Source organism: Sciurus carolinensis, chromosome 15 (genome assembly GCF_902686445.1).
Source record: "Sciurus carolinensis chromosome 15, mSciCar1.2, whole genome shotgun sequence".
Taxonomy (NCBI): domain Eukaryota; kingdom Metazoa; phylum Chordata; class Mammalia; order Rodentia; family Sciuridae; genus Sciurus; species Sciurus carolinensis.
The window spans coordinates 374,637-387,805 of NC_062227.1; the positions used below are offsets into that span (position 1 = coordinate 374,637).

General features: G+C 37.1%; 1 protein-coding gene across 1 annotated transcript in view; it reads right to left on the reverse strand.

Moving 5' to 3' along the window:
- Positions 1 to 3,703: 3,703 nt before the first annotated feature.
- LOC124965197 (zinc finger protein 345-like) overlaps positions 3,704 to 13,169 on the reverse strand; it is a 36,241-nt gene continuing 26,775 nt past the window's right edge. Inside the window, exon 3 of the mRNA XM_047525885.1 lies at positions 3,704 to 7,365. Coding sequence (XP_047381841.1) covers positions 5,033 to 7,365 — 2,333 coding nt within the window. The 3' untranslated portion in view covers positions 3,704 to 5,032. The remainder of the gene's footprint in view (positions 7,366 to 13,169) is intronic.

Here is a 13,169-nt window from a genome sequence, read left to right on the forward strand (position 1 = left end):
TCCTTTCCGCTTTTTAAATCTTTACAAAATACTACACAACATTACCCAGGCTTTACAGGTCATATTCCAGCTCATTCAGGTCTTCCAGGACCTTTAGAAGGTTATCGATGTCACAGGTCATCTTGTTTCATCAATAAAATGTATGTCACCTTATTCCTTAGCTCAAGCACCACATGCCTGTACCACCAAAATGCTTCTAGTTGGCACAAAAAAGTCCATCTCACTAGAGAACAGGTTCATACCAGAGTTAATCGATGCTCTCAAGGTGTTATTCACCTGGTGGTCTTATCAACTGAGAGAAAGCCTCCAGGCCTAAAACCAAGTCATATTTGGCAGATAGATGTTCCACGTGTACAAGAATCTGGAAGACAGCAAAGGCACCTGTGTCTATTGACACCTGTTCCCATTTTATTTTTGCTACGGCACCAACGGGAGAAAGTGCTACATGTGGCATGACTCGACAGCTGGCTGGTTTGCAGTGTTTTTCCATCAGTATTATTTTAAACTCAAATAATGCACAAATGGACCAAGCAGGATGTGGTAGAACACACTTGTAATCCCAGCAACTCAGGAGGCCGAGAAAGGACGCGTGCACACTTCACCAGCTCAGCAGTGCCGTCTCCAAAGTAAGTAAACAAACAGGGTTGGGGCTGAGTGGAAGAGCGCTTGCCTGGCACGTGCGAGGCCCGGCTTCCATCCTCAGCACCATACATAAGTAAGTAAATTAAAGGTCTATCGACAACTAAAAATATTTCTTAAAAAAAATTTTAAAAGAACACAAATAAATAATAAACTAAAAGCTGGGGATGTAGCTCAGTGGTAAAGCACCCCTGGATTTAATCTAGTGCTACATAAAAAAGATCCAGCTGTGCATAAAAGATTCACTTTAGATTTAAAAACACAAATAGGATGAGAATGAAAGTGCTACACAAATAACTGGCATGAGGCAGTTGGAACAGCTTGGGGAACAGCAGACAAAATGCTCTAGAGAAAAAAGCTGCTGGAGAAGAGAGTCAGTCACACATTAGCAAAATGGCAGACCTCTCAAGATGTGATGGTCGTGAACACTTAAACACCTACCAAGAGTCACACGTATGAAACTATCGGAATCAAGGAAAAGGAATCCTATGAAAAAGCATGGATACAGTAGAGCCCCACTTCAACAAGGGCAGTCACTAGAAAAATGACCGATTTTACAAGAAAGGCTGAACGGGATCAGCCAAGCAGAACGACGCGAGCTGCGGAGGGCTGGTCCAGCGGCAGAGTGCGCAGTTTTTCCAAACACTCCTGGAACAGCCCAGATGGGGCATATTTGGGTCTCAGAACATTTTAAGTGCCAATAAACAGAGACTGAGATCAGACTACACATCTTTTGTGGTCATAATAAAAGAAGCCAGGAGAAAATAACAAAAGGAAAACTACAAAATTAGAACATATGTGGAAATTAAACAACATAAAGAAGAAATTAAAGTAAAATTAGAAAATACTTTAAGCTGAATGAAAAAGGTAATATTCCAACAAGGTGAGAAAAAAAATTTATAGCTATAAAACCTTACATTATAAAAGGTAAATGAACAACTTACATCTACACTTTAAGGAAAAGTCTAAGCTAAATCCAAAGCCAGCAGAAGGTGAACATAATTAAGACCTGGGCAGAGATAAAAAGAAAAATTAGAGAACGGAAAACAGAATCACTGAAAAATAATTGGTTCCTGTAAAGATTGATAAAATTGACTGTTAGACTAACCAGGAAAATAGAGAAGACTCAAATTGTCAAATTTAAATAAAACTGGGGACATCAATACTGAATTCACACAAAAATAATTTCAAGAGAATACTGTGAACAACCTTATGTCAATAGCTGAGATAATCTAGATGACATGGCAAATTCTTAAAAACAAAATTATGAAAACTGACTTAAAAAGGGAGTAGATACCTATAATAAGAGATTGGATCAGTAATCAAAGAAACCATAAATGACATCCAGGTGAGATATTAGCAGAGTAAACGGCTTTGTGTTTAGAAAACCATCAGGATTTCACAAATGAACTAAAAAAAAAGTGCAGCACAGCTGCAGAATCCAAGAATACACAAAGAATAATTCAACTTCAGTAAATTATGACAGTATCAATAACTAAGATATTCAGCAATAAGTCTATGAAAATTTTATGAAAAACCTGCCAGTCACTGGACACTAAGCATCCCACTGAAAGATTTTTAAAAGAACTAAGTAAGGGCTGGGGTCGCTGCTTGGTAGCAGAGCGCTCACTTGACACATGTGAGGCCCTGGGTTCAGTCCTCAGCAACACAAAAACTAACAGTTGTTTTCATCTACAACTAAAAAAAAAACTTTCTGAAAAGGAATTAAGTAAATAGAAAAGCATCCCATATTTGTAAGATTTAATGTTAAAATGGCAAATCTCAGTAAGATGCACACATCAATGCAAACCCATCAAAATTTCCACCTGTCATTTTGCTGAATTTTAAATGTGATCCACTGATTAATATTGATGTAAAGGGAATCGTGTATACTCAGTACTCTTCAAAAAAGTACAAAACTGGAAGACTGTACTTACCAATTCCCAATCTTTATATTACACCTTCAGTAATCAATCAAACTGGACCTTTATCTCTCATTGTCTAAAATCAACTCAAAATGAATCAAAGACCCCAATACATTACCTTTTTTTCCCTTTTTTTTTTTTGTAGCGGGGATTGAACCCTGGGTGCTTAACCACCAAGCCACATCGCAGCCCTCTGTAATATTTAGACAGGGTCTGAGTTGCTTAGGGCCTCACTAAGTTGCTGAGGCTGGCTGGAACTCCATCCTCCTGCCTCAGCCTCTGCAGTCACTGGGATTACAGGTTTGCACCACTGCACCTGACTCCCAATACATTACCTTAATCACTGAAAATACAGGATACAATAGGGGAAACACTTCAAGACTTATGGTATGGGCAAAGATTTTTTTATATGACCCTAAAAGCATCAAAGACAAACACAGAAATAAACAAATGGGATCACAAACCAAAAAGGCTGTGCAGAGCAAAGAAAACAACTAAAAGAGTGGAGAGATGACTCACAAAACGTCTGACACTCATGCAGTGTATGAATAATACACAGAACATGCAAAAAAACTAAAACTGGTACACTAAAAAAACATGTGATCCAATCTAAAAGTGGGCAACTATCTGACCAGACACTCTTCCGAAACGATCCAAATGGCTGATAAAATGCTGAAATGATGAGCCTTCAGGGACATGCAAATCAAGGCCACAGTGAGATGCCACCTCACTACAGTCAGAACAGCTGTTTTCCAAGAGGAAATAAATAATGAACGTTCATGCAGATGTGCAAGAAAAAGACTTATGCGCTGTTCGTAGTTGCAAATTTGTGCAGCCACTGTGGAAAACTGTGAAGGTTATGCTATGCATTCCACTTAGTTTTAATCTAAAACAAACTGGCTCAGTGAATCCACTAAATTTTATGATGTAACATAACAAACTAAAAAGAAAAGAAAATTACAAGGACCAAGCATTCTCCCATTGAGAGGGAAATAATGGAATATGCTGATAAAATAAAATGTATGTTAACATGCTCATTGTATCTTTAAACTGTTTCTAAATAACACTAAATGTTCCAATAATCATTCTTAAAATCCCTGAGCAGGAGATCAAGAGGTGTTTCATCACATTCAAACAAGTCAGTCTTATGTTAAGTGTAGAATGAGAAAAAATGAAGGGAGAAAAGTCAGAACTGGCCTGAGATTATAAAACACGAACGATGACACTTTGGAGAAATGAGATCAGTGTATTTAAAATGAATTTTTTTTTTCAGGTACCTGAAGTTTCCAGGTTACTAGTAAATCATCACCAATCTTGAAATTCTTTCAGTTGTTTCCCTTTTCTAAAGAGAACACTTGCACACAGTTGGTGCTTTCAGGTGCTCTTACCATGAGATTCACCATAAGATTAGAACATTTGTACAGTTGAGTCAACTTCAATCAAACCAATGTTTGTGTTTTGTTGATACCCGGAAGTGACATGTGGAAAAAATACTATAGGGTAAAACTGAAGATACAGAAATCTGGACTTATTGGCATTTCTCTCTCTCCCATAACATCCTAAATGTACAACTAATTATAAAAAGGAGAACTATTTAAAATATAACTTGTGATAATACTTGCCACACAATTTGAAGCTTAATTACACTGCCTAAATGGTGTAATGACCATTTATACCAAATAATATCTTTTATTACCTGTTACCTATAACCTTTAGGAAAGTAAAATTCTTTTAAGCCTGGCAGAATAACACCTGACTCAACAGAACAGTGTTAACACGTTGAGAAGCATTCACTTTACTTGAAACACTTTATTAATATTATGCATGAACGTTAACTATTTCAAATTCCATCACAGTCTTCAGAAAAATACAGATGGAAAATTTCATTAATGAGTCTTCTGATATAATTTCTAAGTGAGAATTATAATTTCTTCAACATTCACGAATGAATATACTTACGTAATCTTTGTAAGTTGATATCTTTTTAGAGATGCACTATCACTATTCTGATATCTGAGGATTTATTTCTATCACATCAACTAATGATGTTCCGTAAATTTTCATCAACAGTTAAAGGCAACGCCACATATCTGTTTTTACAGGATTTTTCTCTATTAATAATTCTCATATACATCTAGATATAAAGAATTTGCTATAATTTTTTCATTTGTCAAGATTTGATCTCCATCATAAACATTTTGCCGCATCTAAGGCATATGTTTTGGACTTTCCAGACACTTTGTCCACGAGGTTCTGACACGATGGAGTTTCCTGATGTTGAAGAACGTGTGAAACCCCGACAGTCATGGTGCATCACCTCTTCAGCACTGCTCTTGCTGTGCATTCTCTGGTGTCGGGCAGGCTGAACGACTCCAGGGGTTGCCACGTCCCCACGCTGTGCGGTCCCTCTCCAGCACGAATCCCGAGGCTGAGGAGGACTCAGATCTGATTAAGCACTCAGCATCTCTTCATTTGGAGTGGTCCTCTCCAGTGTGAGTCCTGTGGTGTCGAGTAAGGGTTGGACAAGACTTGAAGGCTTTGCCACACTTTTTGCATTTGTAGGGCTTCTCTCCCGTGTGGATCCTCTGATGCTGAGTAAGGGTTGATGTTTGATTAAATGCTTTGCCACATTCTTTACATTTGTAGGGCCTCTCCCCGGTATGAATTCTCCGGTGACTAATGAGGTGTGAGTTTATATTAAATGCTTTGCCACAGTCTTTACATTTGTAGGGCTTCTCTCCAGTATGAATTCTCTGGTGACCAATAAGGTTTGAGTTTTGAGTAAAAGCTTTGCCACAGTCCTTACATTTGTAGGGCTTCTCTCCAGTATGAATTCTCTGGTGCTGAGTAAGGTGTGAACTTCGTTTAAAAGCTTTGCCACATTCCTGACACTCAAAGGGCTTCTCTCCAGTATGAATTTTCTGGTGCTTATTAAGGTGTGAGGTCCGAATAAAAGTCATGCCACATTCTTTGCATTTGTAGGGTTTCTGTCCAGTATGAATCCAGTGGTGTTGAGTAAGTGTTAGAGAATCCCTAAAGGCTTTGCCACATTCGTTACATTTGTACGGTCTCTCTCCACTATGAATCTTCTGGTGTTGAGTAAGCGTTGCAATTTGCTTGAAAGCTTTGCCACATTCTTTACACTTGTAGGGCTTCTCCCCAGTGTGAATCCTGTGGTGCTGAATGAGGTGTGAACAATCCTTAAAAGCTTTGCCACATTTCTTGCATTTGTATGGTCTCTCTCCAGTATGGATCCTCTGGTGTTGAGTAAGGTTTGAGTTTCGATTAAAGGCTTTGCCACATTCTTTGCATTTGTAGGGTTTCTCTCCAGTGTGGATCCTCTGGTGTTGAGTAAGGGCTGAACAGTCTTTAAAGGGTTTGCCACATTCTTTACACTTATAGGGCTTCTCCCCAGTATGAATTCTCTGGTGTTTAATAAGGTGTGAACATTCCTTAAAAGCTTTGCCACATTTCTTGCATTTGTATGGTCTCTCTCCAGTATGGATCCTCCGGTGTTGAGTAAGGTTTGAGTTTCGATTAAAGGCTTTGCCACATTCTTTGCACTCGTAGGGTTTCTCTCCAGTGTGAATCATCCGGTGTTGAGTAAGGGTTGAGGTTTGGTTAAAAGCTTTGCCACAGTCTTTACATTTGTAGGGCTTCTCTCCAGTATGAATTCTCTGGTGTTTAATAAGGTGTGAGCTTATATTAAATGCTTTTCCACAGTCTTTACATTTGTAGGGCTTCACTCCATTTTGAATTCTCTGATGACTAATACGGTTTGAGCTTTGATTGAAAGCTTTGACACATTCTTTAAGTTTGTAGGGTTCCTCTCCAGTATGAATTCTTCTGTGTTGAGTAAGGCTTGACATTTTCTTCGAAGTCCTTTCACATTCTTTGCATTTGTAAGGTTTGTCTTCAATATGGGTATCTGAATGGATACTAACTTTTGAGCTCTGATGACAGACTTTCCCACGTTTACTAACTTTGCCGAGGTTCTTTGTAAAATGAACGCAAGGGTTTTTTCCAGGATTTGAACCAAAGTTAATATTTTCATGAGTTTCACTGCATTCAAAATTTTTTCCACCAATATAAATATACTGATAGTTACGTAGGGTAGAGAGTTGGCTAAAGGTCTTGGAGGTTTTATTATAAACATACAGGACTTTCCAAGTATCTTTATCTGAATTTTCATTAAGCAATAATGGGGAAGAATGAACCTCCCCACCTTTATTAAAATTGTATGTTTTGGCACAAGGAAGAACTGTTTGTTGATTGCAAAATAGCAGACTTTTTGTGAAGTGACACTCAAAGTGGTCACATTCAGAAATCTGTTCTTTATTTCTAAATCTCTTATCTATACAAATGTTTGAGTAAAAGTTTAAACCAATGCTGCAACTGAAATTGTTCATGTTGTTAACTGAAGCTTGGGACAGACTCCATTTCAGGTTTTCCAAGTTTCCTTTCAGAGGGAAGGTATGGTTCAAAAACGGCTGTGGATACACATTTAAGAACACACCGAGGTCCTCAAAGGTGACGGGGACGGAGTGAGCTGCTTTCTGAGATGTTGCGTGTTCGTGGAGTCTGCTGACACTGAAGTTTTCATTATGGACAGTCACCAGACATTTGCTACGTTCACCATGACACGGTTTCGGACCTTCACTCTCTCTGACACCTTCCCCATCTTTCCTAAGGTGTAAATTTTCAACGCCATGGGTTCCATATCTTCCCTTGATCACTTTTTCAAATAAATGTTTTAATCCCTGCTCTGGCAAAAAGTCTTGGACTTGATGAGAATATATAGCTGAAAGAAATAAAAAATAACCAATTATTTCACTTTCTAGACTGGTGAGAATAATTTGCAAATATATGAAATTACACGAAGGTGGGGAATCACTGGGGAGCAGCACAGTAAATCCGTGGTTATCCTTATCCCAGAAGTACATGGACTTGACAAGCACACACTGACGGAACTGATGAGCAAGAACCTTCAAGACCACCTGAGAGTTCAACCACTGCAGATGAGCCCACCACTGAAGAGGCACGCCGGAGAGGAAGGAACCACACCACTCAGCTAGAGCACGTGCAATGAGGGAAAACCAGCAACACCTTCTCTCTCAGTAGGAAAAGGGAAGAGAGAAGCATGCAAATATTTCTGGCTTTCTTGGGGGCTTTCTAAAAACTGGTTTCTGTCTAAACAGAGACCTGGAGATCATAGGTAGATTTGGGGTGACAGTACCACAGAAATGCAATAGAGCAGAAGAATCATTGGGCTCTTAAGAGATATGGACAAACCTTTATGATGGGAAAAATACATGTACACTTCTAGAGAAATATCCTGAAAACAAAATTGAGGCAGCAACCATCTCGCACAGCAGACATCAGTACCACCTAGATGAAGTCAACCCATAGATCAACCACAAAGACTCGCTTTACAATTGTTTTAACTTTTGCTGTTTATTGATTTCACTGAAAAATTAACCTTTATATATCATGATGTTTTCAAGTATATGTTTTAAAGGTAAAATGACTAAACCTAACTAACACATGCATTATTTTGTATAATCAGCATTTTTATTCTTAGAAAGCTTTACATCCATCCTAGTAGCATTTACTAAAGCACACACTAAACTACCCAGCCATGGTGGTGCACAGTTGTAATGCAGTGACTCAAGCAGCTGAGGCAAGAGGACTGTTAGTTCAAGACCAGCCTTGGTAACTAACCGAGACTGTCTCTAAATAAATAAATAAATAAGCAGGCTGGGGACGTAGTAGGCTCGTGGTGAAGTACCCCTGGGCATCACTCCTCAGAGAAAAATACAATAGCACTCACCTTTTGTACCGCAGAACTCTTGACCTCCTTACACTCATTAAGATGAAATCGCGCACCCTGTGACTAACATTACAGCAGCCCCCTAAGTTCCAGGCCCTGGAACCACATTTTATATGAAATTTGGGTCCTACTTTCTCAGATTGCACGTGAGTCCATTGATGCAGAAACTGACCTTCTGCCTTATTTCTTTTCTTTTTTCTTTTTTTTGCAGGTGGAGGGTGGGGGAGAGGATATTTGTGATCAAACCCAGAGCTGCTTTACACTGAGCTCTATTTTCAGTCCCCACTTTTTAAAGTGTATATGTATATATAATATACATGCATGTACAGAAATTAAAATATATGCACATATAATTTTTTTTTGAGGCCAGGTTTCATTAGCTGCCAAGACTCATCTCAAATTTGCAACCTCTAGTCTCAGCCTCCCAACTAGCTAGGATTACAGACATGTGTCATTACATCTGGCCTATTTTTTATTTACTTAGTAACTGTCATACTCATTTCCAAATTGACTTCCATAATCTGCTGGCTGGTTTCAAGTGGAAAATGTCCAGTGAAAAATAACAGGAACACAAAGAAAAAGTGAAAGATGGCTCAATCAAAGTAACAAAATAAAACAATAGGAACTGACCATTAGGAAACTGACAATTATGAACTACTAAAAGAACACTAAATAGCCATTTGAAAGATATTTAAAAAACTAAACAGAAATGACAGCAACAAAAAAAGAATGCAATTCAGACAAAAAATTTTCAACATAAGTAAGTAGAAACTGTGTAATAGAATTCCTTAAGAAATAATGTTTGAGGGCTGGGTTGTGACTCAATGGTACAGAACTTGCCTAACACATGTGAGGCACTGGGTTTGATCCTCAGCACCACATAAAAATAATTAAAAGTACTATGTCCATCTATAACTAAAAATATTTTTTTTAAGTTTGAGAAATTAGAAATATGAGGAAAACAACAGATATCCAACTTTAGGAATTTCAATGATTTCTAGAATAAAGCAAAAGATTGAATATAAAGCACATTATAATCAAAGTTTCAAAGTCAGAAAATTTTGAGAGGACCAACAGAAAAGAGGGTGTCACCTGTATATAATACTATATGTTTTAGTGTATGTCTTAGCAGAAGATTTCCAGAAAAGAATAGGGGGATGCAGTCAAAGGGGGTAATGAAACAAAACAGGAACCACAAATATTACACCAAGAAATATAATCCTTCAAAGGTGAAAATAAAGACTTTTAAGATATGCAAATGCTCAAAAGGTTCCTTACCACTAGACCTTACAAGATATACTAAAGGGAATCCTTCCCATTGGAAATAAAATAAATCTACACAGCAATACGAGTAATTTGAAATTTTAAAGCTTTCTGAGGAAAAAAAAAAAAGCGTAGGATTCTAAAGAACTGTAATGGTGGTGCATAAAACACTTGATTTTGCTTCAGAATTTAAAAGACAAAAGCACAAAATCATCGCACCTCTGTTACGGCACATGCCATTCCAAAATAGCTGTGACCTCAATAACCTAACACTAAGAGAACATTTAAAGACAATGATTTTTACACAGAATTGTCACTGACTTGTTATCACTTCAAAATATCCCATAAGCTTAAAGTGGTATAATCCCAATATAATGAAAAAAATAAATAAGAATAGAAGATATAAAGGGAATGAGGGGAGAAACCAAAACATGTCACTGTAAAACTCAATGAACCACAAATTAAAGCAAAGTAGAAAAAGCACTATAACAAACAACTTAAAAATGGCAAGAGTAACATATTTAAGTAATACATTTAAGTGTAAGTGAATTATTATTAGCCACCGATCAGTACACATAAGGTGACTAACTGGTTTAACCCCCAAATAGCCAGCTGGCTGCTTTGAATGTCATTTTTCACTCTCTCGGTCTGGCTTTCTATATTGTCCAAGACTAATGAATTACACATATACTTAACTATTTTTGTAGTATCCTAAAGGTGGTCCCTTTTACCTTTATATTTTTCTTTGTCTCTTATCAAAGTGTTTTCACTTAAAATGTATTTGCTCTTACGTAACTTCTAGGCTATTTAAGGTCTAAGGTCACAGAGAGTAAAAGCGAAAGGATGAAAAGGATATTTAATGAAAAAGCAAATTAAATAAAACAGAGGTGGCAATAATTATATTGAGTAAAACAGATCTAAAATAAAAGTTATATGAAATAAAATACATTTTAAGTGAAAAAACTTTCACAAAACACAGTAGAATATCATATAATAAAAGGGACCTTTCTCTAAGACACTACAAAAACAGTAAACACGTCTGTAACTCGCCTCGCACTTTTCAAATATAGAAAGCAAATTTGAGCAAATTAAAGAAACAGAAAGCAACACAATAATACGAGGAGAAACCAATCCCCACTTACTGTAATGAAAGCTAAAACCAGACACAATGGTAATCAGGAATTAGAAAACTTCAAAAATTATTACGTAGCAATTAGACTTAGAGTCAATCTTCTTAATAGTTCATGAAATATTCTGGATAGACCAATTTAAAAACACAAAACAAACATTAATAAATATAAAAATAAAATTAGAAATAAAAAATGGAAGTGCCCACACATAGTAACAGGTGGCAATTAAAGAATAGACTCTTGAAGATGGTCTTGTTTAAGAACTGGAAGATAAAATTAAAAGATATCTGTACTACCCAAAGGGATCTAGAGACACTTTATAATAGCTATCAAAATCCCAATATTATTTTATACAGAAACAGAATTTTTAAAAATTGTATGGAATCTCAAGGGTCCAAAAACAAATAAAAAACATTCAAAACACAAATAAACTTGGAAAAATCATGATTCCCTAATTTAAAAAACATATTTGAAACTATAATAATAGTTTAAAACTGACATAAAGTCACACAAATAGACAAATGGAACAGAGCAGAATGTATAGTAATAAATCCTCACATATGTGGGCAAATAAAGATATACTTTGATACCAATGATCATTCAATAGAGCCAACAGGAAGAAGTAAACCAAAGGTCCCTTAACATGAGTGGATGAAGGCAATGTAGAATGTAGAAACTATGAAATACCTTTCCACTGTAAAAAGATATCATCTAAGCCAGACGCAGTGGCACAGGACTGTCAACCCAGAGGCTCAGGACACTGAAGCAGGAGGGCTGCAAATTCAAAGCCAGCCTCAGCAACTTAGTGAGAGGTCTTTATCAACTTAGCAAGACCCTGTCTTTAAATAAAAAATAAAAAGGGCTGGGGATGTGGCTCAGTGGTTAAGCACCCCTGCGTTAAATCCCTGATACCAAAACCACAATCAAAAACAAAAACCAGTAAGCTTTATTTTATGTCATTTAGATCACAATTAAAATTTGAAAAACTACATAAAACAGAATTTGTTCCTGGACAAAAAAATAAAACAGATGCATCACAATATAGACAGCGCACATGCCAGCGATGCCAGCCCCCAGGAAGGCCAAGGCAGGACAACTGCAAATGAGAGGCCAGCCTCAACCCTTAGCAGGAACCTGTCTCGAAATGAAGATAAAATGGGGCTGGGGACGTGGCTCGGTCCCACAGCACCCCAGGTTCCATCTTCAGCATGTGCACGTGTCCACGTACTTACTTGATAAAACTGAGATAATTTCCACAAATACGCACCTATACAGGACAAGGAATCAATTGAGATACAATATACAAATCATAAATGAAACATGGACAATATTTTATATAAGCAAATAAAAGCATATATAATCTCAGTGACAACAGGCACACGGTTTATGCGTATTTTAATTTCACCTTAAAGTGTGAAATAATTAAAATCTCCACCTGATCATAATATATGGGTAAAAAAATAAGGGCTGGGATGTAGCTCAGTGGCAAATCATTTGCCTGGCATTTACAAAGCCCTGGGTTGGCCAAAAATAAAGACAAAAATAAATGAATAAAAACATTATTAACAAACATAAGGAAATTCAATCTACAACATAGAAACTTCTCTAAAAATGGAACACAAAAAAGGAATCATGAAAAAGAGAAACTTTAACCCCAAAAATTCTGAATAATCATATTATAAAAATCCTATATATGTTCAAGTTTTAACTCTGACAATGTACCCATAAAGAGCAGGCATTTGAATCACTGACATTCATTAATTTGGCAGAAAAGTCTCACAGAAAATCCATTATAAGCATTCATAAATAATGCTGATGAGAAAATCTGAATGAATATATAAATCATATCAGAGAAACTGATTTATACCGTTAAGATGTTACAATTGCTCAACCTGAACATATTCAGAAATGTGCACACTTTCTGGAGACCCCAAAGAACAATGAAGAATTGCCAGATCATGCAAACCCTCACAGGCGGAGGGGAGTACTTCGGCTGTTACTCTGAATGTCCTGGGGGAAATCACTAGAATGCAAGGCATTTTAAAGAATTTTAAATCATGATGAAGACAGAGCAGAACATGTCCTTCTATGACACAAAGAGAAATAAACCTAGGTTTCTGAAAAAACGTTTTTATTGGATTATAGCTTCACCCTTTAAAGCGTGGCTCTCCCCAGGACACGGGATCTCTCAGCTGCCCTCTGCTTCATCCACTTCTATTTGACTGGGTACATACAAGCCTACTCTTCCCTATTCAAATCTGATGGCTCTTTCCTTTGCTCCAGAAGGTGGCCAGGGATGGCTTAGACAGCAAGACCTCTCAACCAGAAAATGGAAAGTAACTACCAATGTTTCTATCCTAGAACCATGCTCATTAGAAAAAG